This window comes from Odontesthes bonariensis, chromosome 8, assembly GCF_027942865.1.
Source record: "Odontesthes bonariensis isolate fOdoBon6 chromosome 8, fOdoBon6.hap1, whole genome shotgun sequence".
Lineage (NCBI taxonomy): Eukaryota > Metazoa > Chordata > Actinopteri > Atheriniformes > Atherinopsidae > Odontesthes > Odontesthes bonariensis.
In genome coordinates, this window is record NC_134513.1 from 1,844,077 (window position 1) to 1,871,424 (window position 27,348).

At 44.1% G+C, this 27,348-nt stretch overlaps 2 protein-coding genes across 2 annotated transcripts; one reads left to right on the forward strand and one right to left on the reverse strand.

Annotated features, from left to right (window-relative positions):
• Window positions 1–2,334, forward strand: lyrm5a (LYR motif containing 5a). The gene is made up of 3 exons (XM_075472447.1): window positions 1–93; window positions 220–282; window positions 1,614–2,334. Exons 2-3 carry the CDS (start codon window positions 238–240, stop codon window positions 1,824–1,826), a joined length of 258 nt encoding a protein of 85 aa, XP_075328562.1. The 5' UTR covers window positions 1–93; window positions 220–237; the 3' UTR covers window positions 1,827–2,334.
• Window positions 2,335–6,147: 3,813 nt separating this feature from the next.
• LOC142385909 (sodium-coupled monocarboxylate transporter 1-like) lies at window positions 6,148–25,397 on the reverse strand. The gene is made up of 17 exons (XM_075472592.1): window positions 25,164–25,397; window positions 22,626–22,745; window positions 22,456–22,521; window positions 22,328–22,379; window positions 19,720–19,787; window positions 19,569–19,607; window positions 18,871–18,986; window positions 18,628–18,768; window positions 17,591–17,720; window positions 15,113–15,201; window positions 14,887–14,996; window positions 12,874–12,941; window positions 12,657–12,743; window positions 6,744–6,897; window positions 6,500–6,649; window positions 6,332–6,420; window positions 6,148–6,252 (listed from the first exon to the last, which is right to left on the reverse strand). The coding sequence occupies exons 1-17, from the start codon at window positions 25,395–25,397 to the stop codon at window positions 6,148–6,150; spliced, it is 1,818 nt and encodes a 605-aa protein (XP_075328707.1).
• Window positions 25,398–27,348: the final 1,951 nt, after the last annotated feature.

A 27,348-nucleotide genomic window follows, 5' to 3' on the forward strand; every position in this document is an offset into this window, starting at 1 on the left:
CACAACGACTCGTCATACGGCAGAGTCTCCAAGTTGAACCGAGCTAAGGACAAAGTGAGAAGGAGACTACTCGCAGCTGTGTGAAGTTCACATGTAAATATTAAGTCATTGTTTAATGTTGGGAATCTTTGCTAATGCAAAGAGATAAATTACCACCTTAAATGCTAACTGTGTAGCCGCTCTAAGCTAGCTGCTGTTGTTGTTTTTCTCCCGTTTCAGAGGTGAGCAGCTCCTGACATGGCGAACCCTTTAAAGGCTGAGGTTATGAAGCTCTACAAAACTGTGAGTATATATTCCCCCCAAAAATGATAAACATGCTGCAAAGCAAGAATTACATAATAATAAATGACTCCATTATATGTGCAACAGATTTTTGGGTCTTAAAAATAGGTAAATACGAACTCAGATGGACAAGAATACATGACACCAGGGCTCTAAATTAACTTTTTTGATCACCAGCCAATGTGGCTAGTAAGTTTCTGAAGTTACCAGCCAATCAGAATTTCCACTAGCCACATATTTTTCCGTGCAAAAAAGACAGATGAGAGCCACTGAATTCATTTGATCAATTTATTAACTAAAGCTTTAAATTCATTTTACAGTGAAATTGGGAATGTATATCCAATTAAAATAATTACAATAATTAAACTTATGTACATACAAAACTTATTCTAACATTTCATTACTCCTCAACCCTCACATACTATTCAGGGTCACATTTTCTGTACATAAAAAAATAAAAAAATAACTTTAAAACTGATTTATATTCATGTGAAACCTGAATCTACAAAAATGGAAATATTTAACAACTTTCTAACCATGTTTTAGTGCAGATAATGCACAAAATTAGACATAAAACTATGTGCAGAGACTAATTATGAGGGGGATACTGTGAAATGCTTAAACATCGTCCGAGCTCTCTGAACTGTCTTCGGACCCATCTAAATCAGTTCCATTTTTTCCCTTTTCTCACAAAAAATGTGGCCGGCGTGTTTCGCGAGGTTCAATATCATCCTCCCCCCCTCCTTTGGCAGGCATATCTTTTCTCTTCACGGCCGGCTGTCCCAACCATCGCCACATTTTGTTCGTGTTTGTGTCTGTATTTGTACCGGCGTCTATCGTATCCCGCGCATAGACTGTATATAATAATTTTGCGTCCCGCGAAATAGATGGTAAAGTTCCTCATTTATCATCGGCCAAGCCGGCTGGTGAGTTTTTTTTAATACACGCCAAAAATAACTTTCACCCGCATTTGGCGGGTTGGCGGGTGTTGATTTAGAGCCCTGCATGACACAGTATCTCATTTATACAACTAAATAACTTTTAATCATATTAAAACACTTTGTTTTCACTGGCTTTTTGTCCTGGTTTAACGGGGGATATCCTGGCGTTTATTCCACAATCACAGATTAGATTTTACTGTGTCTTTTACTGCTGATTTTAGTTGATATTTATTGTTGTTTTGTTCACTGTGGATTGTATTTATATTAGATTGTTTAGCCGAGACTGTTTCAGATGGGCTGCAGAAAGAAACTTTGACCTGAGGAAGATGTGTGTGGTGTGAAAAGATGGCTTTTAGTCCCTGTTCCGATGCGTTTCTCCTCTCCAACCAGCTGCTGTATCTTGGCCGTGAGTACCCAAAGGGATCGGCGTATTTCAGAGAGCGCCTGAAGGTTGCCTTCCTGAAGAACAAAGACGAGACCGACCCTCAGAAGATCAAAGAGCTCGTGGCCAGAGGAGACTTTGTCATCAAGGAACTGGAAGCTCTCTACTTCCTGAGAAAATATCGAGCCATGAAGAAGAGGTACTACGAGCCGGAGGAGTGATAACACACACACAGGACGACACGTGGACAATGGCAGCTGCTCACCACAGGGATATTCATGTGTCACCTAAACATCTGTTCAGTACTTCATACAGGATGCTGCCTGTAATACTGCCTCAGAGGGGAAAGGGACGCTCCAGCCAAAGTGTAACAACAGTTACACAATGTGCTTTAATTTCATATCAAATATTGTGCTTCAATGACTGTTACAAGCTCAAATTCTGTATATATGCTGATGTTTTTGATCAGTCTTTTTCTAGAAGAGTCTCCAGGCCTGGTTCGGCTCCCTCTGGGATAAACCTGTCATCAGGTTTTCATAGAGCTCTGTGTTAAACTGACCGAATCATGCACCCTGAACTGCGTTTCCGTGTATATATATATCTGTAAATACATGGTCGGGTTGCCCCAGATGTGAATGCACTGTTGGGCAAAAAAAAACAACAGTTTTTTTTAACATGATGATTTCCTGCACCATCTTAATTAAACGTTAATTCTCTGTTTTAATGTTATTCGTCGTCTCTGCACACATTTCTGCTTCCTTATGAGGACGTGGTGGCAGAGCTCAGCGTCACACTGGATGGATTCTCCTCCTCTACATGAAGTTAAAGTCTTCAGTGCACTTGTTAATGTTTGTGTAGAAATCACATTATTTATGCAACAAAACAGAGCCGGAGAACTGCCTGAAGAACAGTTCTCTGACATTTGTGACCAGCTATTTATGTCTCGTGCCCTTGTCACATGCTGCTTTTTAAGAAAGTAAAAAACCCATAAAATGATCTTTCAAATCAAATCAAATGTATTTATATAGCACATTTCATGTACAGAACAATTCAAAGTGCTTCACATAAAATAAAAGCATCGCAGCCGGGAGTGGAAGAAGCATTAAAATACATAAAAGAATATAAAGAGAAACAAATAAAATCATTTAAATGAATTTAAAACAAGCAACAGTCTAGATAAGTTCAAAGATATCGTGCAGATTTCATGCATAGACACATGAGAACAGAAATGTCTTTAACCTGGATTTAAAAATGTCTCCATTTGGTGAAAGTTTAATCTCCACTGGCAGTTTGTTCCACTTGTTTGCAGCATAACAGCTAAATGCTGCTTCTCCATGTTTAGTCTGGACTCTGGACTGGACCAGCTGACCTGAGTCCTTGGATCTCAGAGCTCTGCTGGCTTTATATTCTCTGAACACATCACAGATGTAAACCATCAGCAGGCTTTTAAAATCTATTCTGTGACTGACTGGAAGCCAGAGTAAAGATTTTAAAGCTGCTGTGATGTGTTCAGATCTCTTAGTCCGGGTTAAAACTCCAGCAGCAGCGTTCTGGATGAGCTGCAGATGTTTAATGCTCTTTTTGGGAAGTCCAGTTAAAAGAGCATTACAGTGATGGAGTCTGCTGGAGATGAATGCATGGAGGAGTTTCTCCTGGTCTGTTTGGGAGAGAAAACCTTTAATTCTGTTGATGTTTCTGAGGTGGTAAAAAGCTGCCTTGGTGACAGCTTTGATGTGGCTGCTGAAAGTCAGATCTGAGTCTATTAACACTCCGAGGTTACCGACTCGCTCAGTGATTGTAAGGTCCAGAGTCTCAAGATATTTACCAACGCTGACCCTCTTCTCTTTGCTACCAAACAGAATGATCTCAGTTTTGTCTTCATTTAATTGTAGAAAATTCTCTCTCATCCAGGTGTTTACTTCCTCCAGACACTGACACAGTACGTCTGCTGGGCTGCAGTCGCCATGGTAACAGAGACACATAAAGTTGTGTATCGTCTGCATAACTGTGATAATTGATGTTAAAGTTCTGCAATATCTGACCCAAAGGGAGCATATACAAGTTAAACAGAAGAGGTCCAAGAATTGACCCCTGGGGGACTCCACAAGGTGGGCAGCTATTCACAGTGCCTGGGGTACAGTGCCTTGGTCAAGGGCACCTCAGCCATGACAAGGAGGTGGACTGACACTCCTCCAGCTGTCAGTTCCACCAATCTTTTTTTTTTTTTTGAGTTGCGAGAGTGGGAATCAAACCTGTTAACCTTCCGGTTATTAGACGACCGACTTTAACCACTGAGCCACGGCGTCCACTTCTCTGGGCTCAGAGGCAGAGATGGGACCAAGTCTCAAGTAAATCTCAAGTCTTAGCTTTCAAGTCTCAAGTAAGTCCCAAGTCTTAGCTTTCAAGTCCCAAGTAAGTCCTAAGTTTTAGCTTTCAAGTCTCAAGCAAGTCTCAAGTCTTAGCTTTCAAGTCTCAAGTAAGTCCCAAGTCTTAGCTTTCAAGTCTCAAGTAAGTCCCAAGTCTTAGCTTTCAAGTGTCAAGTAAGTCTCAAGTCTTAGCTTTCAAGTCTCAAGTAAGTCTCAAGTCTTAGCTTTCAAGTCTGAACTAAGTCCCAAGTCTTAGCTTTCAAGTCTCAAGTAAGTCCCAAGTCTTAGCTTTCAAGTCTCAAGTAAGTCCCAAGTCTTAGCTTTCAAGTCTCAAGTAAGTCCCAAGTCTTAGCTTTCAAGTCTCAAGTAAGTCCCAAGTCTTAGCTTTCAAGTCTGAACTAAGTCCCAAGTCTTAGCTTTCAAGTCTCAAGTAAGTCCCAAGTCTTAGCTTTCAAGTCTCAAGTAAGTCCCAAGTATTAGCTTTCAAGTCTGAACTAAGTCCCAAGTCTTAGCTTTCAAGTCACCTTATTATTGCAATTTAACCTGCAGAATCTGATCTTAATAAAGTGAAAACACAAAGATATAAGTAACTGTCAGTAAACATCATTGGCCAATGTGTCCAACCTGTCCACCCCGTATCATATCAAGCTAACGTTAGCTAACTACCGACTAGGCTAACAGGATAATATTAACTAATTTGACAGCACTTACTGGTCAGAATGGATCTTCAGATGACGAACAAAGTTGGAAGTTATGCTAGATGCTTAACACTCAAGTCATTCAAGTCATCGTGTCTCAAGTCAAGTCAAGTGCCGAGTCTTTAAAGCGATACTCCGGAGTAGATTCACCCTGGGGTCATTTGAACCGTGATATCCAGCCAAGTAGCCCACCCGCAGTTTTTTCGATATTGGCTGAACATCAGCTGAGTTACTTAGTTATCCCGAATAGCTTCGTACAAGGGTTAATGGATCCTGGTCCGTATCTCCAAAATTACCACACTAAAATCACATGCCATGACACCAAACTTCTACAGTAGTACAAATATGGTCTGTACTCACAAAACGATGCATTTGGAAGTTTGTACATAGTCCAGGAGTTTATTATTATCAACACAAGCCTGATAGCTTCTCTGCTGCTAAAGCTGCGTCGGCGTCACTTCCTTGATCTGGGAGCTTCAAAGTAAGATGAGGGTTGATCTACTACTGTAGACAACAAAGTATATGCTATATTCTACATGTTTTTTTATGAATTTTTATGTTGTAGAGTTGTGAATTTATTTTATCAATGGAGAAATTGAGCAGCCTTGCTTTGTTGTCTACAGTAGTAGATCAACCCTCATCTTACTTTGAAGCTCCCAGATCAAGGAAGTGACGTCGACGCAGCTTTAGCTGCAGAGAAGCTATCAGGCTTGTGTTGATAATAATAAACTCCTGGACTATTTTCAAACTTCCAAATGCATCGCTTTGTGAGTACAGACCATATTTGTACTACTGTAGAAGTTTGGTGTCATGGCATGTGATTTTAGTGTGGTAATTTTGGAGATCCTGCCAGGGTCCGTTAGCGCTTGTACGAAGCTATTCGGAATAACTCAGTAACTCAGCTGATGTTCAGCCAAGATCGAAAAAACTTCGGGTGGGCTACTTGGCTGGATATCACGGTTCAAATGACCCCAGGGTGAATCTACTCCGGAGTATCGCTTTAACTTCCAAGTCCGAGTCGAGTCTCAAGTCTTTTATTTTTTTGTCAAGTCAAGTCACAAGTCATCAAAACAGCATCTCGAGTCGACCTGAGTCCAAGTCACAGTGACTCGAGTCCCCGTCTCTGCTCGGAGGCGTCTGGGATGGAGCGTCACACGGTGGAAACGTGTGCTGTGGTCAGAGCCATCGGTGTTCCAGATCTTTGTTGGAAGAAATGGAGCAAAGAGCCAAAGGAGCCTGCTGTCAGCAACCAGTCCCTGCAGCCAGGCTCTGGGACGGGATGGGCTTGGATCAGGGCCCCAATGACCAATGATGGCAGCATTGATGCAGAAAAGAAGGATGTGAATATGAAGTGACGCTAACAAGACAGCCCCTTGGCATATCTTGGGGTATGATCTACTTTGAAATTAAAGTCAAATCACTGCTCTGGTTTTGCTTTTTATTGGAGCCGAATGAACAGAAGCATGATGAGAACCAGTTCAGCTGGTTCCTCTCATGTGGATCTCGGAGTCGCAGAAAGCAGGATTGGTGTTGCCACCTTCTGGTCTCTTTGTCAGCTCGTGTGTCTCTGCTCTCCTCGTGACCTGAGACGGCACAAAGCAGAAGTCAGCCGCCGTTTAAAGCCGGCAGTTTCAGACAATTTCCCTCCACTGCAACACTTACATTGTCTTTGACAAACTTAAACAGCTGATAGAAGGTCGTATCTTCTTTCTGGAAAGTAAGCCTCGGCTCCACCTTCTGCCTTTGACCTCCTGGAAGTCCAATGGGAGCATGAAAAGGCCGCGATGTAACAATATCCTCCGATGTAGAAAAGAAGGAATATTTCTTTACCTGTCAAGAGGCTGACTGTCGATCCCACAGTCAGAGCAACCACAGCTCCAATGAGACTGAAGTAAAGGTAGGACGGAGACTGCCATTTACCCAGCTGCAGGTGTCTGACAGTGAGGGGAAAACGGCACAAATCACCTCCTGTCAGGCTGTCTCATCACATAGGATAGAATCAGGCTGATTCTTGCATTTAGACTGCACACTCACGTATCCTCGTGGTAATGCCCTGGCACATCTGTGATTAAACTTTGTTCTAAAGGCAGAGCAGTCGGAGTGAAGTTGCAGCCCTCGGTGGTCAGGGACAGAGGGCGGGTCATCTCAGGAGGGGAAGGGGACATCATTTCTCCAAGGCTCACGCACAGGGTGGCAACAAAGCCTGAGGCCAGACCGGACAAAGCTCCCTGTGAGGAAATACAGACAGTGGCTGTGTTCGAAACCGCATACTTCTCCTACTACTCCTACTAACTTTAACTTTTTTTAAGTTCCCGGATGCATACTAGATTCTCCGAAATGTTGGGTATGCATCATGAGGTTACTACTCATACTCAAACTACCCAAGATGCAACGTAACGTGACGTCGCCGATCGTCATTTCCTGTCAAAACGGCAGTTTCAAGCTAGCTACAACGAGGGTAGGTTCACTTCCTGTTTTCAAAACAAAAGCAGCAATTGTATGGTAATGGCTTTCCCTATGATAAAAGGCAACGGGTATTTTATTTTGTGAAAATAACAGGAAGTGCGTTAGCTCACTGCGGCTAGCTTTAGTAGCGCCGAATTCGTGGGAACTAAACTGTAAACAGCCGGTATTTTGTCAGGTTTTCAACACGTTGGGGATCTAAACGACTACTTTCTCACCTGAAAATGTTTCAAATGTTGCTAAAGTTTACAGAGTTTAGAGCTTAAGGGAAATCAGCTTCAGGCCGGCTGATTTCGACTCGGGCAGGAGCGAAATGCATTGTGGGTAAACGCTCTGCATACTGTCTGTTCGATGAGTATGTAGTATGTAGCATGTAGCATGTAGCATGAAGCATGTAGCATGTAGCATGTAGCATGTAGTAGGCGGTTTCGAACATACCCAGTGTCACCTGAAAAAGAAAGAACTGAGGTTTTATTCTTCTACGGGAACTGAGAGGGTCAGGAGCAGCCAGGAGCTGCTGATCAATGCTCTGATTCACTGATCATCAGTCAGTGTGAGCAGCTCTATAAAAGCAGAAGTTCTGCAGCATTTAGGTGTGTGTTAACACGATGCCCAGGAGGAAAGACATCAGCAACGATCTCAGAGAAGCAGCTGCTGCTGCCCATCAACCTGGGAAGGGTTATAAGGCCATTTCCAAACTATCTGGAGTTCATCGTTCCACAGAGAGAAAGATTATTCACAGGTGGGAAACATTCAGGACAGCTGTCAATCTGCCCAGCACTCACCGCTGCTACCACCTGCTGGATCAGGGGTTCACTTAGTTTCTCACTCACTGCTGCTACCAGCTGCTGGATCAGGGGTTCACTTAGTTTCTCACTCACTGCTGCTACCAGCTGCTGGATCAGGGGTTCACTTAGTTTCTCACTCACTGCTGCTACCAGCTGCTGGATCAGGGGTTCACTTAGTTTCTCACTCACTGCTGCTACCAGCTGCTGGATCAGGGGTTCACTTAGTTTCTCACTCACTGCTGCTACCAGCTGCTGGATCAGGGGTTCACTTAGTTTCTCACTCACCGCTGCTACCAGCTGCTGGATCAGGGGTTCACTTAGTTTCTCACTCACTGCTGCTACCAGCTGCTGGATCAGGGGTTCACTTAGTTTCTCACTCACTGCTGCTACCAGCTGCTGGATCAGGGGTTCACTTAGTTTCTCACTCACTGCTGCTACCAGCTGCTGGATCAGGGGTTCACTTAGTTTCTCACTCACAGCTGATACCAGCTGCTGGATCAGGGGTTCACTTAGTTTCTCACTCACTGCTGCTACCAGCTGCTGGATCAGGGGTTCACTTAGTTTCTCACTCACTGCTGCTACCAGCTGCTGGATCAGGGGTTCACTTAGTTTCTCACTGCTGCTACCAGCTGCTGGATCAGGGGTTCACTTAGTTTCTCACTCACCACTGCTACCAGCTGCTGGATCAGGGGTTCACTTAGTTTCTCACTCACTGCTGCTACCAGCTGCTGGATCAGGGGTTCACTTAGTTTCTCACTCACTGCTGCTACCAGCTGCTGGATCAGGGGTTCACTTAGTTTCTCACTCACCGCTGCTACCAGCTGCTGGATCAGGGGTTCACTTAGTTTCTCACACACTGCTGCTACCAGCTGCTGGATCAGGGGTTCACTTAGTTTCTCACTCACTGCTGCTACCAGCTGCTGGATCAGGGGTTCACTTAGTTTCTCACTGCTGCTACCAGCTGCTGGATCAGGGGTTCACTTAGTTTCTCACTGCTGCTACCAGCTGCTGGATCAGGGGTTCACTTAGTTTCTCACTCACCACTGCTACCAGCTGCTGGATCAGGGGTTCACTTAGTTTCTCACTCACTGCTGCTACCAGCTGCTGGATCAGGGGTTCACTTAGTTTCTCACTCACTGCTGCTACCAGCTGCTGGATCGGGGGTTCACTTAGTTTCTCACTCACCGCTGCTACCAGCTGCTGGATCAGGGGTTCACTTAGTTTCTCACACACTGCTGCTACCAGCTGCTGGATCAGGGGTTCACTTAGTTTCTCACTCACTGCTGCTACCAGCTGCTGGATCAGGGGTTCACTTAGTTTTTCACTCACTGCTGCTACCAGCTGCTGGATCAGGGGTTCACTTAGTTTCTCACTGCTGCTACCAGCTGCTGGATCAGGGGTTCACTTAGTTTCTCACACACTGCTGCTACCAGCTGCTGGATCAGGGGTTCACTTAGTTTCTCACTCACTGCTGCTACCAGCTGCTGGATCAGGGGTTCACTTAGTTTCTCACACACTACTGCTACCAGCTGCTGGATCAGGGGTTCACTTAGTTTCTCACACACTGCTGCTACCAGCTGCTGGATCAGGGGTTCACTTAGTTTCTCACTGCTGCTACCAGCTGCTGGATCAGGGGTTCACTTAGTTTCTCACTCACTGCTGCTACCAGCTGCTGGATCAGGGGTTCACTTAGTTTCTCACTCACTACTGCTACCAGCTGCTGGATCAGGGGTTCACTTAGTTTCTCACTCACTGCTGCTACCAGCTGCTGGATCAGGGGTTCACTTAGTTTCTCACTCACTGCTGCTACCAGCTGCTGGATCAGGGGTTCACTTAGTTTCTCACTCACTGCTGCTACCAGTTTCTATATCAGGGGTTCACTTAGTTTCTCACTTACTGCTGCTACCAGCTGCTGGATCAGGGGTTCACTTAGTTTCTCACTCACCACTGCTACCAGCTGCTGGATCAGGGGTTCACTTAGTTTCTCACTCACTGCTGCTACCAGCTGCTGGATCAGGGGTTCACTTAGTTTCTCACTCACCGCTGCTGGATCAGGGGTTCACTTAGTTTCTCACTCACTGCTGCTACCAGCTGCTGGATCAGGGGTTCACTTAGTTTCTCACTCACTGCTGCTACCAGCTGCTGGATCAGGGGTTCACTTAGTTTCTCACTCACTGCTGCTACCAGCTGCTGGATCAGGGGTTCACTTAGCTTGTCACTCACCGCTGCTACCAGCTGCTGGATCAGGGGTTCACTTAGTTTCTCACTCACTGCTGCTGGATCAGGGGTTCACTTAGTTTCTCACTCACTGCTGCTACCAGCTGCTGGATCAGGGGTTCACTTAGTTTCTCACTCACTGCTGCTGGATCAGGGGTTCACTTAGTTTCTCACTCACTGCTGCGACCAGCTGCTTGATCAGGGGTTCACTTAGTTTCTCACTCACCGCTGCTACCAGCTGCTGGATCAGGGGTTCAATTAGTTTCTTACTCACCGCTGCTACCAGCTGCTGGATCAGGGGTTCACTTAGTTTCTCACTCACTGCTGCTACCAGCTGCTGGATCAGGGGTTCACTTAGTTTCTCACTCACTGCTGCTACCAGCTGCTGGATCAGGGGTTCACTTAGTTTCTCACTCACCGCTGCTACCAGCTGCTGGATCAGGGGTTCAATTAGTTTCTTACTCACCGCTGCTACCAGCTGCTGGATCAGGGGTTCACTTAGTTTCTCACTCACTGTCGCTACCAGCTGCTGGATCAGGGGTTCACTTAGTTTCTCACTGCTGCTACCAGCTGCTGGATCAGGGGTTCACTTAGTTTCTTACTCACCGCTGCTACCAGCTGCTGGATCAGGGGTTCACTTAGTTTCTCACTCACTGTCGCTACCAGCTGCTGGATCAGGGGTTCACTTAGTTTCTCACTCACCGCTGCTACCAGCTGCTGGATCAGGGGTTCAATTAGTTTCTTACTCACCGCTGCTACCAGCTGCTGGATCAGGGGTTCACTTAGTTTCTCACTCACTGTCGCTACCAGCTGCTGGATCAGGGGTTCACTTAGTTTCTCACTGCTGCTACCAGCTGCTGGATCAGGGGTTCACTTAGTTTCTTACTCACCGCTGCTACCAGCTGCTGGATCAGGGGTTCACTTAGTTTCTCACTCACCGCTGCTACCAGCTGCTGGATCAGGGGTTCACTTAGTTTCTCACTCACTGCTTCTACCAGCTGCTGGATCAGGGGTTCACTTAGTTTCTCACTCACCGCTGCTACCAGCTGCTGGATCAGGGGTTCACTTAGTTTCTTACTCACCGCTGCTACCAGCTGCTGGATCAGGGGTTCACTTAGTTTCTCACTCACCGCTGCTGGATCAGGGGTTCACTTAGTTTCTCACTCACTGCTGCTACCAGCTGCTGGATCAGGGGTTCACTTAGTTTCTCACTGCTGCTACCAGCTGCTGGATCAGGGGTTCACTTAGTTTCTCACTGCTGCTACCAGCTGCTGGATCAGGGGTTCACTTAGTTTCTCACTACTGCTACCAGCTGCTGGATCAGGGGTTCACTTAGTTTCTCACTCACCGCTGCTACCAGCTGCTGGATCAGGGGTTCACTTAGTTTCTCACTCACCGCTGCTACCAGCTGCTGGATCAGGGGTTCACTTAGTTTCTCACTCACTGCTGCTACCAGCTGCTGGATCAGGGGTTCACTTAGTTTCTCACTGCTGCTACCAGCTGCTGGATCAGGGGTTCACTTAGTTTGTCACTCACTGCTGCTACCAGCTGCTGGATCAGGGGTTCACTTAGTTTCTTACTCACCGCTGCTACCAGCTGCTGGATCAGGGGTTCACTTAGTTTCTCACTCACCGCTGCTACCAGCTGCTGGATCAGGGGTTCACTTAGTTTCTTACTCACCGCTGCTACCAGCTGCTGGATCAGGGGTTCACTTAGTTTCTCACTCACCGCTGCTGGATCAGGGGTTCACTTAGTTTCTCACTCACTGCTGCTACCAGCTGCTGGATCAGGGGTTCACTTAGTTTCTCACTGCTGCTACCAGCTGCTGGATCAGGGGTTCACTTAGTTTCTCACTGCTGCTACCAGCTGCTGGATCAGGGGTTCACTTAGTTTCTCACTACTGCTACCAGCTGCTGGATCAGGGGTTCACTTAGTTTCTCACTCACCGCTGCTACCAGCTGCTGGATCAGGGGTTCACTTAGTTTCTCACTCACCGCTGCTACCAGCTGCTGGATCAGGGGTTCACTTAGTTTCTCACTCACTGCTGCTACCAGCTGCTGGATCAGGGGTTCACTTAGTTTCTCACTGCTGCTACCAGCTGCTGGATCAGGGGTTCACTTAGTTTGTCACTCACTGCTGCTACCAGCTGCTGGATCAGGGGTTCACTTAGTTTCTTACTCACCGCTGCTACCAGCTGCTGGATCAGGGGTTCACTTAGTTTCTCACTCACCGCTGCTACCAGCTGCTGGATCAGGGGTTCACTTAGTTTTTCACTCACTGCTTCTACCAGCTGCTGGATCAGGGGTTCACTTAGTTTCTCACTGCTGCTACCGGCTGCTGGATCAGGGGTTCACTTAGTTTCTCACTCACCGCTGCTACCAGCTGCTGGATCAGGGGTTCACTTAGTTTCTCACACACTGCTTCTACCAGCTGCTGGATCAGGGGTTCACTTAGTTTCTCACTCACAGCTGATACCAGCTGCTGGATCAGGGGTTCACTTAGTTTCTCACTTTACTTACTTTAGAGTTGGCAAACGGACAAAGCATCCCCAAAGAGAACAGGCCCAGTAACGGACCCCCAGTGACCCCGGTGACGGTAGCAACCGCCTGTTTAAAGAGACACAACATGGAGAGGTTGACCCATTAACTAAGAACTTACTTCATACTGAATACAACAAATAATCTCTCGTTACTTTGCCCATAATTCAGGATGCTTCCATTAAAAGGTTCATTCTACCTGCATCATCTCTCCCATGTTGGAGGCCATCCCAGCGATGGCGATGCACAGGACCCCGTAGAAACAACCTGAAACAACATTTTAATCGTCAGCTTCGGCCTCATGGAGGATCCTCTGTCGCAGAGCCGGCCCAAGGCATATGCCAACTACGCGGTCGCTTAGGGCCCCCACGCCACCAGGGGGCCCCAGAGAGCACCGAGACGTTGTGATAAAAAAGTAAATATATACATGAAATTAAAATAACATTGAATAATTTAAACGAAATTGTATTACACCAGAAAAAAATAATAGTAATTTTGACAAAATACTAATACTAGGTTAATTTATGCCTCCTGTTGGCTGCTGCCACCGTTGGGCAAAATTATTTAAGTATTGTATTTATTATTTAAGTATTTAATTTTGATTACAACTTTATTTTTCTGTAACATAAATGTGAATGTCATTTGATTCTATTTTGTATTTGTATTTTGAACATTTTGCACACCATTGCACATCTGAAAGAAATTAAACTATTTAACGTGTTTACTATAAATGCAGTCTCCAGCCTGCTGATGTTACTTTCAAATAGTTAAATTAATGAGCCATACTTATACATCACTCTTTATGTGGGAGTTAATTAAACCATATTTATGAGTTTGCTATCCCTTTAAGGTTAAAAACAAGAATGACACCTGTATAATGTAAGATGATTACAAATAATGCTAATGATTGTGGGTCCGTTACACACAGAACAGTGTAGCCTGTGGAATAAGTGAGTTCGCAATTACCGGCACGAAATGCATTATGGGTAATATTCGCCATTTTGAGAGATAAACAAAACAGCGTTGCCCCGGGATACATTTAAACGCGCATGCTATTCCTTTGCTCACTCTGTTTTGTTGCGTGAAAATATAAGTTAAGTGAAGATTTCGTACCGTAATGGATGACGACTGTGATGGTCCTTCCTTGGATGAAATCCAGTTCTGGCGTGTGCCAGAATTGAAAACTTTTTTAAGATTCAGAGGACTGAAAACAACAGGCAGGAAAGCCGACCTGCAAGCGTTAGCATACTGCGCCGTGCAGAACCGTACGCCAGTAAAGCCCGACGAGGTAGCAGAGGACAGGGCACGATCAATCCACATACGCTGGTGTAAATAACATTGTTTAAAAAAAAAAAAAAAAAGAGAGAGACAGAGAGAGAGAGCGCTTAGCAGAGTGCTCCGGTTACATGCTGCCATTCCGACATACCGACAGAAATTTACTGATGATGAGGGCTGACGAGGGGCTCGTTGTGTAGCCAATATTTCATTTGGCAGTGTAAAACGGATGCTATTTGTTTTTGTGACAATTGCCTCAATTTATTTTACCTTAAACCACTGAGAATGCTGTCAAAGTGAAGCCTCACAACAGCTGGTATAGGCTAGATCTTTATCAGGACAATGGACACTTGGGTTCACCGGCAGATAAAATGTCTTAAATTTCGCCGATTTTCGAAGAGTGGCATTAAATTTCATCTGGGCGGAATGAAAGAAAGATATGTCTGGAGAGAGCTTTTGTGTGTGCGCGAGTACTTCCGGTGAAAACTTCCGGTGATTTGACAGCTAGCTTGTCAGGTTAGGGCCAGTGGTCGTAAACAAAGGTTATAGCCGAGAAGAAAGATGATAATATAACGTAGCTAAAAAGACTAGCTTTCTTCAGTAGCCTAATGCTTACCGATTTAGCAAGCCTAGCAGCCTCGTTGCTAATACTACGAAATCCACAAATTATGACATTTATTTACCTCGTTTACTGGTGTGCAGCTCAGTGTCCTACCGCTTTGGGAAGGCAGGATCGGGTATCCACGCATTTGTTTATCTACCGTTTTGCGTTGCTAGGTCAATTTCGCGCAGGCGCACTAGTAATTGCGAACTCACGTATAATGAGGCATCTGGAGCTGAGGTGGTGGTAGGGGGGCCCCAAATGAAATTCTGCTTAAAGCCTCATAAAGGCTTGGGCCGGCCCTGCTCTGACGCCTGCACAGCTTGTAAGTCTTACTCAGCCCTTTGGAGATGATGAGCTGGTGCTTCTCAGATGTTCTGATGCAGGGTTTGATCAGGTCCTCCAGAGTCACGGCAGCCAGGGCGTTGATGCAGGTGGACACTGTGCTGGAGGTTAAACAGCAGAGGAACTTATTCCAGATGTGAGAGGGTGGTGAACTAAGCTCAGAGTGTGTAGAGAAGCCTTTCATGTGTGAGTGGAATGTATTTAAAAAGAAAACAACCTGAGAGAACAGCTGTACACAGCTGCAAGGAAGAGTCCTGGAAGGCTGGGAGTGTCCGTTAAGATGTCCATGACCAGGTACGGCATCAGCTGTGAAGACATTTGTGTCACACCGTCATGTTTCGTCATTTCCGGTTTTATTTTGAAATGTTAACTCTCCCTCTCGTTTCAGGTCACTTGCCCTTCCTCTCGTGCTCCAGTCTGATTGGCTGTGTTCGAAACTGCATACCACTTACTACGTACTGCATACTACAAACTACACACTTCACACTACATACTACATACTGCATACTACATACTGCTTACTGCATACTGCATACTGCATACTGCATACTACTTACTGCATACTGCATACTGCATACTACTTACTGCATACTGCATACTGCATACTACAAACTACACACTTCACACTACATACTACATACTGCTTACTGCATACTGCATACTACATACTGCATACTACATACTACTTACTACTTACTGCATACTGCATACTGCATACTACATACTACTTACTGCATACTACATACTACTTACTGCATACTTCATACTGCATACTACATACTACTTACTGCATACTGCATACTACATACTGCATACTACATACTACTTACTACTTACTGCATACTGCATACTGCATACTACATACTACTTACTGCATACTACTTACTGCATACTACATACTGCATACTGCATACTACATACTACTTACTACTTACTGCATACTGCATACTGCATACTACATACTACTTACTGCATACTACTTACTGCATACTACATACTGCATACTGCATACTACATACTACTTACTACTTACTGCATACTGCATACTGCATACTACATACTACTTACTACTTACTGCATACTGCATACTGCATACTACATACTACTTACTGCATACTACTTACTGCATACTACATACTGCATACTGCATACTACATACTACTTACTACTTACTGCATACTGCATACTGCATACTGCATACTACTTACTGCATATTGCATACCACTTACTACTTACCGCATACTACAAACTACACACTTCACACTACATACTACATACTGCATACCACATACTACTTACTGCATACTGCATACTACATACTACTTACTGCATACTACTTACTGCATACTACATACTGCATACTGCATACTACATACTACTTACTACTTACTGCATACTGCATACTGCATACTGCATACTACTTACTGCATACTGCATACTGCATACTACATACTACTTACTGCATACTGCATACTACATACTACTTACTGCATACTGCATACTACTTACTGCATACTACATACTGCATACTGCATACTGCATACTACATACTGCATACTGCATACTGCATACTGCATACTACATACTGCATACTACATACGACGCAACTCCTGGAGAAGGCGATGAAATTATCCGAGCTGAATGCACCACCGGATGATGTCACTGACCCAGACACGACGGCGTGTGCGTTTCAGACGAATCTCGGACTGCCACAGCAGGTACAAGGAGCTATTCACTCGTTTTTTACTCGCGCAAAAGAGGCGTTTGAGGCGATGGAATTTAATTTACACCCGCGGCAACGATCGCGCGATGAAGGCGGTGCGAATATTCGCATCGCGTTTGGTGTGAACGCAGCCTTTAGCCAGAGAGCTTGTAAAGCGGCGCCAGATTTGATGTGACTATCGTTATTAGGCCTACAATACATGCCCAGATTATTTTCGGTGTGGCACACAGGGTTGCTTGAAAGCGCCCCCGCACGCTTTTTTTTCGCACCGGAGCCACTCATCCTCTGCGCTCTGGAACCTCCCACTTTACAAATTAAGTAATGGTCATGTCAAAGAAAATAATGACAAAGAATTATTTAGAAGGTATCTTTAAAACGACCTAAAAACATCATATATTAATATTCTTTTCCACTTTTTTTTCATAAATCTTTTATTCCACTTCAGTTCTGATCATAACCACCAAGTTTTCAATTTGAACTTTTTAGCCCAAAATTTAAGCCTTTCGGTGCCAGTATTTTCAAAATATGGAATGCAAAGTGGAATTATTGAGTGGGGATAATTATGGTCTGGGATATGTCAATGATTAGAAACAACATTGATTTTTAGGGATTTTTTATTTTTTTTGTTATGCCTGATTTAAAAAAATAAAATAAAATAAATCCTTAATTTCTGAAAAGAGACATTTTTGTCCCCTTCTAAAATGATCCCCAAAATACTATATGTTAATATTTTTTGTTGAGTCTGGTTCTTTTTCCACTGAATTTTTTGAAGTTTAATTTTTTGAAGTTTAATTTTTTATTAGATGTTGAATTTTTTTCCACTTATTTTTGTTTTTAGAAATTGTTTTTTTTTTTACACTGTAGGATTTTCAAATTGAAAGTCTGATTTTGATGCTGTAAAAATTCAATATTAGAAATTCATATTCAAACTCTGATGGCACAGAAAAACTTCCATATGTGAGCGTTCTGTACCTGATCAGGAGATGAAATCCGGCCAGAGGTCCAGGGGTCACAGTCCTGGTAGACCGAGTAGAGGCACAGCCCAGAAAACACCGTGCACACCAGGAAGGAGCAAAGACCCAACAGGTTGATGAACACAGCTCTGGGAAGAAGGAAAATAAACTGTTACTCAGGGTTTATGTCACAGCTTACAAAGCTTTGTGCGTCCTGACTAGGGATGGGAATTGATAAGATTTTTATGATTCCAATTCCATTTTCGATTCTGCTTAACGATTCGGTTCTTTGTCGGTTCCCTTATCGATTCTCATTTGGAGAAAAAGGACAACAAACCGGTCGATTAGCATCAACTTTGTTTAGTTTAGAAGTAACACGAGTCATGACCTCACAAACCCAACAACGGTGAGGTCCACATTGGTCTATCATGGCCTGGGTAATTTAACTCTTCCTGCTCTGGTGAAAGGAGAAGCTGGAGGTAGAGGTGAACTGGGGGTAGTACCACCAGCCTCTGGCTCTGAGCCAGTCAGGCTCTGTCTCTCATGATTTCATCTAAATGTAATGCCTGAGAAGGCATTCATTTAACCTTAACCGTTACTAACAGCAGCTTTTACAATCAGGCAAATGGTGCTAACATGATAGGCAGTGTTTGTTAGTTAGTTAGTTACCTGCAGTGTTAGCCGAGGACATGCTAACGTTGCTAACGCTGCTGGGTTCAGATTCACCGACGTTAATCATTCATTCATAGTTATTGCATGTTGGTAGTATTTCCTCCCTTTGGTGAAATATTCACTTTGCAAGTTGCCCTGTTGTCGTCTTTTTTAGGGATGTGGAACCAAACTTTCGAGCGTTTGTACCACTTGGGCGCCATGTTTACTGTTGGCTGCTGGCTGCGCCGGACTCGCCACGCAACGCTGCGTGGTGACGTCATTCGCGCCCACTGGAATCGATAAGGGAATCGTTTGCAAAATCGCCAAAACGATTCCAAGGAATTGAAACACCGGGAACCGGTTCTCGATTCCCATCCCTAGTCCTGACAGATTCCTCCGACCCACAGCCTGGCGTGAGTGACGCTCCTGCAGGAGGCGTATCTCTGGACCGACGGTGGACTGATCCCAAACACGCAGCTCCAGAACACCGAGCCCCCGACAGCGAGGGTCCAGAAGGTGTGTCTCCTCAGAGGATTCATGTCAAAGCTGGGAAACACAAACACAGGATTACGCCACGGCCCTCTGGAGGAAGCTCTCAAACATCTAAACCCAAAATGAAGATGCTCGGTTTCTTTGGTGCATGGCTACTCCCAAAAGTTGAGTCTTCCTCCCCGTTGTGCGTCTGACAGGATGGTGGAGACGCCTCCTCGCACGATCACAGCTTTGACCACAACAGCCAGGTAGCCCGAGAGCATTATTACAACCTGAGAGAGAAGAAGAAAGGTGGCGTCTGTTGGCCTTTAGGGTCATTTGTGCTCCGTTTGTTGCTGTTTTACATCGTACTAAAACATGAATCAAATGCAGTCGTGCTAATAATGAAATATACCAACTTTTCTAAAGAAATTAGGGATAATAATATTTGTTCACTTTTTTTTAACTGCGTGCAGAAAAATAAACTGTAAAATAACATTTAAAAAGAGTAATACGGTTGAAATTAAAGCACAAATATCCATTTATGTCACAATATTGTGTCATTTATTGCCTAAACTAACTCTTCATATAATTTTTTTTGTATATTTTTGTCCGTTTTATTCCTCCTTAAACACCAAGAAGAGAAGCACTCATGTGCCTCTTTTCAGTTATTTCTACTTTATAAGGTCTAACAGCTCAAATAAAGTCTTTGAACATTTTGAGAATTCAGGTAATCTAAGAACAAACTATTTAAATATGTCAAACGGTTTAAAACTAACTGTTTTCTGACATGATACAGACTGAATAATGCAACAAAAAGGCAGATGAACATCGTTATTGTCCTGATAAACGACACCTTTCTGATCAAAGCCTACCTGGAACACATCGGTCCACACCACCGCCTTCAGCCCACCCTGTAACAGGGGTCGACAACATCAGCCCGACAGCAGCTTTTATTATAGGGCTACTTTCTCGGGTCGAGCAGATTTTGATATTTCTTATTTATTAGCTCATTCATTTACTAACCAGCGTGCAGTAAAAGGTGCAAACAATGGCTGTTGAGCTGATTCCAACCCAGAGATCCATGCCGATCACTGTGGAGAATAGGGGTGGGCGAAGAAAATTGATTCATTTACATATCGGATGATTTTAAAAATCGATTTTTCTCCCCGGAATCGATTATATTACGTCAGATCCATGTCCAGAAAAACTTCATCAATTCATTACATTAAGTTATGTTAAAACTGGCCCACATTTGTGCTGTGTGGACATTTCAATTAATTTTGTAACTGTAAACTTTAAAAAATGCTCTACATGTTAAGTACCTCATTTTGTCTGAATTGAAATAAATGTCAGCTGCTGGACTGATGTGTATTGTTTATGGGAACGACATTCATTCTAGAAGTTTATGATTCAACTGCATACTGCATACTGCATACTACTTACTACTTACTACTTACTACATACTGCATACTGCATACTACTTACTACTTACTACATACTACATACCGCATACTGCATACTACTTACTACATACTGCATACTGCATACTGCATACTACTTACTACTTACTACTTACTACATACTGCATACTGCATACTGCATACTACTTACTACTTACTACATACTACATACCGCATACTACATACTGCATTCTGCATACTACTTACTATTTACTGCATACTGCATACTGCATCCTGCATTCTGCATACTACATACTTGCATACTACATACTGCATACTACATACTGCATACTACATACTGCATACTACATACTGCATACTGCATACTACATACTGCATACTGCATACTGCATACTACTTACTACTTACTACATACTGCATTCTGCATACTGCATTCTGCATACTACTTACTACATACTGCATACTACTTACTGCATACTGCATACTACATACTGCATACTGCATACTGCATTCTGCATACTACTTACTACTTACTGCATACTGCATACTACTTACTGCATACTGCATACTACATACTGCATACTGCATACTGCATTCTGCATACTACTTACTACTTACTGCATACTGCATACTACATACTGCACACTACATACTACATACTACATACTACATACTGCACACTACATACTACATACTGCATACTGCATTCTGCATACTACTTACTACTTACTACTTACTACTTACTACATACTGCATACTGCATACTGCATATTACTTACTACTTACTACTTACTGCATACTGCATACTACATACTGCATACTGCATACTACATACTGCATACTGCATACTACATACTGCATACTGCATCCTGCATTCTGCATACTACATACTTGCATACTGCATACTGCATACTGCATACTACTTACTACATACTGCATACTGCATACTGCATACTACTTACTACTTACTACTTACTACATACTCCATACTGCATACTGCATACTACTTACTACTTACTACATACTACATACCGCATACTACATACTGCATTCTGCATACTACTTACTATTTACTGCATACTGCATACTGCATCCTGCATTCTGCATACTACATACTTGCATACTACATACTGCATACTACATACTGCATACTACATACTGCATACTGCATACTACATACTGCATACTGCATACTGCATACTACTTACTACTTACTACATACTGCATTCTGCATACTGCATTCTGCATACTACTTACTACATACTGCATACTACTTACTGCATACTGCATACTACATACTGCATACTGCATACTGCATTCTGCATACTACTTACTACTTACTGCATACTGCATACTACTTACTGCATACTGCATACTACATACTGCATACTGCATACTGCATTCTGCATACTACTTACTACTTACTGCATACTGCATACTACATACTGCACACTACATACTACATACTACATACTACATACTGCACACTACATACTACATACTGCATACTGCATTCTGCATACTACTTACTACTTACTACTTACTACTTACTACATACTGCATACTGCATACTGCATACTACTTACTACTTACTACTTACTGCATACTGCATACTACATACTGCATACTGCATACTACATACTGCATACTGCATACTACATACTGCATACTGCATTCTGCATTCTGCATACTACATACTACATACTGCATACTACATACTGCATACTGCATACTGCATACTGCATACTGCATACTGCATTCTGCATACTACTTACTACTTACTACTTACTACTTACTACATACTGCATACTACTTACTACTTACTACTTACTACTTACTGCATACTGCATACTACATACTGCATACTGCATACTACATACTGCATACTGCATTCTGCATACTACATACTACATACTGCATACTACATACTGCATACTGCATACTGCATACTACATACTACATACTGCATACTGCATACTGCATTCTGCATACTACTTACTACTTACTACTTACTACTTACTACATACTGCATACTGCATACTACTTACTACTTACTACTTACTACTTACTGCATACTGCATTCTGATTATATCGAATCGCAATACTTGTAGAATCGCAATTATCACTAATTGTGATACAATCGAATCGTGACCAAAGCATATCGTCCCACCCCTAGTGGAGAAAGACTGATGAGAACTGTGACCCTTTACCTTGGTTTAAAGCCAGAGCCGGGCCGTAAACGGTGACTCCAGCAAAGAGGATCTGAAACAGAGAACGACGGGGATGATGCACCATTATTTGGAGGGACAGCCTCGTCCTGATGCCGGCTGTTTCTCACCGTCTGAATAATGCAAAATGCCATTCCCAACAGACGGGTTGCTCTGTTGAAACGCAGCTCCAGGTACTTGTTGGGAGGAAACAAAGCAGAGGAGACAGGCCGTGCTTCTGTTAATGTGTTGCTGCACGGGGAACTCTTCAGATTAAATCTGAAAGCAGGGCCGCACTCACCTCATAACTGCTGGTGACGCCCAGCCGGTAGAAGATGGGGAGAAAGATCTCAGATGTGATCACCATTGACACGGTGAAGGCGATGGCACCCAGTCCAAAAATGGCTCCGAAGCAGTACACCTGCAGACGACGGAGCTTTTCAGTGAGTGAGAAAATGGCCAAAATGGTGAGTAACAAAGCCCAACGACACATGTATGAAAAGCAGCCACCGGCAGGCGAGTATCTGATCTGTCAAAGTTATCCAGCATCGAGCTGAAATCTGTTTCCCTGCATTATCTGACCCTGGTTTTAATCTGTAAATGTTCCACACTGAAGCCTTCTCATCAAATATATGTTTAATGAAAATTATTTAATTTGTTGTTGGGAGTGCAAACTGTAACCTACATTTTGAATACTTTTTTATTTATTATTATTATTTTTATTTATATTTGTGTTTCTTTACTTATTTTTTTTTATTATTTTAATTATTTCATATTCATTGCACAGTAATTTGCTGTCTAATTCTTATTATTTATTTTTTAACCCCTTGTCCTGTCCAGCATTATGGCAGCAGAATTGTAATCTGAATACCGTTTATGCTAAACACATTTGCTATGCCAAGGGAAGCTTTATGAATGTAAAGCTCCCCTTGACGCCCATCAACTCCTCGTTTTTATTTATTTATTTTTGTTACAATATTTAACATGATATGATAATAGTGCCGAACCGGACCGGGGGACAGGGAGAGAGGGAGAGCGAAGAAGAGAAAAAAAGAACAGAAACATGAAGAGACAAACATAAAAAACAATGAAAAATCCAACAACCAGCTGCTACACCTGTAAAAACAAAACTGAAGACGATTCACGGCTTTTGTGGGGAATCCAGCCTTAGAAGCACCAGGAGCACCTGTAAGCAGACAAGCAGAGAACAAACACACAAACAAAAAAACAAAAAAACACAAGCAGCAGCAATCTCATATGATACACAGGTGACCTTAAACCACAGGACAGCACAACAACTGCTTAGTGAGCATAGTGAGCATGCTACTGGGCTAATGAGTGTGTGTGTGTGCATGAACATGCAATACACATAGATGGTCCCACATAATAACCATGCTTAAATATCAGTGTATAGTGGCACAATCCCCCCCCTAACCCCCCCCCCCCCCCCAGCAATCAGAAGCAGGCCGAGAGGGCCCCCACACCCAGGCCACCAACAGCCCCCAAGGAGCACAGAACCCGGGAAGCCCACCATAGAGACGACCACGCATCCCCCCAGAAGACAGCAGAGGAAGCCCCCGGACAGAGCCCCCACAAGCATCGGGCAGAGCCCCCCGGCGACCAGAGGCGGCAGCCTACCAGCCCTGCCAGGCCCCCGCCACCCAGACATGGGCCACGCGCCGGAACCGGCCCCCGCGAGCCCGAGCGCCACCCCCGGCAGGGCCCCGCCCAACACCCGAGAGGGCCAGGCGCCCCAGACAGCCAACCGCCGTGGGCCAGCGCCTGCCCCAGTGCCCCTGGGCAAGCACCCCGGGAGTCAAGACGTGCCCACAGGTGGGTGAGGCCGCGAGCAGCGGGGAGAAGCAATGCCCCCCCCCCCCCCCCATCAGGAACAGCACAAGCAGGCCAGAGGACAGCAGGACCCAGACCCAGTCACCCCATAAATCATATAAGAGAGAAAAATAAAATAATAATAATAATAATAATAATAATAATAATAATTATTATTATAATAATAATAATAATAATAATAAATAAATACATACATAAAGAAAAGAAAAAAAAAACACAAACACTCGCACAGCACATGCATCCATCCCCCACCTCCGCTGGAGTGTGGCGTAGCGGGCACACCCGGGGGCCAGCAGCCCCCCAGCCACCACAGACCCCGAACCAGCAGGACAACTCCTCCTCCTGGCCCCCCCGCCCCAGGCAGCAACCAGGCAACAGGGGTGCGGGAAGACTGCTCCCCTCTCCCCTCTGGCTCTTTGATATTTTCTATCTATTTCTATTTTCTATATTTTCTAATTTGCTGTCTAATTACTGCGGTTTATTGTATCTTTTTTAATCATTTAATTATTATTTTCTTTACTGCCATATGTTTTGGATGTTTAAATTGTTGGATGTTGTTATATTAACATGAAAAACCAATAAATATATGTTTTATGAAAATTATTTAATTTGTTGTTGGGAGTGCAAGCTGTAACCTACATTTTGAATACCTTTTTTTATTTTTTTATTTTTTATTTATATATGTGTTTATCTACTTATTTAAAAAAAAAAGTCATTATTTCATATTCATTGCACAGTAATTTGCTGTCTAATTACTGCGGTTTATTGTGTCTTATTTTCTTTACTGCCATATGTTTCGGATGTTTAAATTGTTGGATGTTGTTATATCAACATGTAAAAACCAAAAAATATATGTTTTATTTATTTTCAGTTCTGTCTTTTTGAAAGCTAAACTTCTCCGTCATGTGAACAGAGAAAACAGCGTCTGATGGGTATCTTGAAGCTGTCTCGCTGTGTTTCAGAGACAGAGAGGCCCCTGTGTCCTTACCTCGGCCGGGTTGGACAGCACCATGACGGATGATATGGTGCTGGCGGTCAGCGACAGAGCGACAGGCAGCGCAGTCAGTGTGCGGCCGCCAGTTAAGAAGTTCCTGGAGCCTCTCTGGTTCCTGTCCACCCAGGCGTGATAAAGCCCGATGCCAGTGGACACCAGCAGCATGAGGGCAAACACCACGTAGTCTTCGACCCCGAAGGAGCCGGATCCCTTTAAGTGCCCTGACATTCGGTCAGGAGTCTGAGCAAAGCTGGAGAGATCAGTCAAAGTTCCTCAAACTGCACCAAGAGTCCTTGTACAGCAACTCCTCTGAACTGCGTGAGAATAAATGTGCTTCTGTGTGTTAATGTGTGTCCTCAGCATTCCAGACAGGAACTCCCGGTACCTGAACACACGCACACTGCTGTGGTAATAATTATTCTTAAGAAGGAACAGAACATTTTGTACAAAAATGTAGTTTTATGGGTTTTTTAAGCAAATGTAGCAGTGTGATGTTGTTACACTAGATTGTCAAGTGAGAAGCTATTCCGGTAAGAAATTAGATGAGCACCGGCAGCTTTTATTTTGAAAAGACGACTGATCCTTTGCAAGACAGCGGGTAACTTCCTGTGCCAAAATGATTATTTTCATTAAAATTTTATAATAATAATAATAACTTGGACTTATATAGCGCCTTTCAGGGTACCCAAGGTCGCTATAACAAAAGAAAAGAAGGGGGGAAGGGTAGGGCCGGAGGGATCCCGGCCAGCATGTCCATGTGGGGCCCATAAGGTTTAAATTTGGGCTGCAGATATGAGTCCCATGTGGGTTTGTCCGCAGTTTCCACGGTGGCCTCACCTGTGTTGGCCCATATGGGTTTCAAGTTGCTGTGTGGCTTTAGTTGGACTTTGCATTTAGCCAATTTGAATGTGAACACTCTTTTACTTTGTGTGATATGTTTATCTGTATTGCCTTTGGAATAATTTAAGGCTTAGGGCAACCCTAACCCCTAACCCTTCAAGTTACACTTTGAAACCCATATGGGCAAACACAGGTGAGGCCACCGTGGAAACTGCGGATAAACCCACATGGGACCATTATTTGCAGCCCAAATTTAAACCTTATGGGCCCCACATGGACATGCTGGCTGGGACAGAGTAGGACATGGAGAAGAAATGTGTTTTTAGATTCTTTTTGAACTGTAGTAGAGAGGGGGCAGAACGGATGTGAAGTGGCAGATTGTTCCATAGGGTAGGGGCAGCTGAACAGAAGGACCTATCTCCATATGTTTTCAGTCTGGTACGAGGAACGGAGAGTAGGTCCTTGTCTGAGGAGCGCAGAAGCTGCGACTGGGAGTAGGGGTGGAGGAGATCAGAGATGTACTTAGGTGCAAGTGAGTGGAGAGATTTGTAGGTCAAGAGAAGGATTTTATAGGTGATGCGTGCTTTGACTGGGAGCCAGTGAAGTTGCTTTAGGATGGGGGTGATGTGCTGCCAGGGCTTGGTGTGAGTTAGCACCCTGGCAGCTGAGTTTTGGACATATACTGCAACCTGTCAAGGGCCTTACTGGGTAGCCCAGACAGGACACCGCTGCAGTAGTCCAGGCGGGACGAGATAAATGAGTGGGTGAGGGTCTCTGTTACTGAGTCAGATAATGAGGGCCGGAGTCTTGAGATGTTTCTGAGGTGAAAAAAGGCAGATTTAGTGATACTCTTGATGTGGGACCGAAATGAAAGGGTGGAGTCCAGGATGACACCCACCATGAGCTCCGTTTTGCTGCTGTTGAGTTTGAGAAGGTTAGAGGTCAACCAAGCTTTGATTTGCTGCAGGCAGTTGTTGAGTTGCATGGGTGGGAGCTGAGAGGAGGGGTTTGTGCTGATGTACATCTGAGTGTCATCAGCATAGCAGTGAAAACTGAGTCCATGGTTTCGGATAATTTGTCCTAGGGGGAGCATGTAAATGGTGAAAAGAAGGGGACCCAGGACAGACCCCTGGGGGACGCCATGGTTAACTGCTGCAGTGATGGAGTTGGAACCTTTCAGAGTGATGTATTGTTTCCTGCTTGAGAGGTAAGACTGGAACCATGAGAGTGCTGTGCCAGTGAGGCCAATTAGTTTAGAGAGACGGGTGAGGAGGATGGTGTGGGAGACAGTATCAAAGGCTGCGGACAGGTCCAGGAGGATGAGGATGGTGATAAGACC

Coding starts and splice junctions, on each gene's coding strand:
- LOC142385909 (XM_075472592.1), bottom strand. CDS start 25,397: ATGTCAGGGCACTTAAAGGGATCCGGCTCCTTCGGGGTCGAAGACTAC. Junction 22,380..22,455: donor CATTTTGCATTATTCAGACG/GTGAGAAACAGC, acceptor TCTCTGTTTCAG/ATCCTCTTTGCTGGAGTCAC. Junction 6,253..6,331: donor TTAAGTTTGTCAAAGACAAT/GTAAGTGTTGCA, acceptor GTGCCGTCTCAG/GTCACGAGGAGAGCAGAGAC.
- lyrm5a (XM_075472447.1), top strand. CDS start 238: ATGGCGAACCCTTTAAAGGCTGAGGTTATGAAGCTCTACAAAACT. Junction 283..1,613: donor TTATGAAGCTCTACAAAACT/GTGAGTATATAT, acceptor CTCTCCAACCAG/CTGCTGTATCTTGGCCGTGA.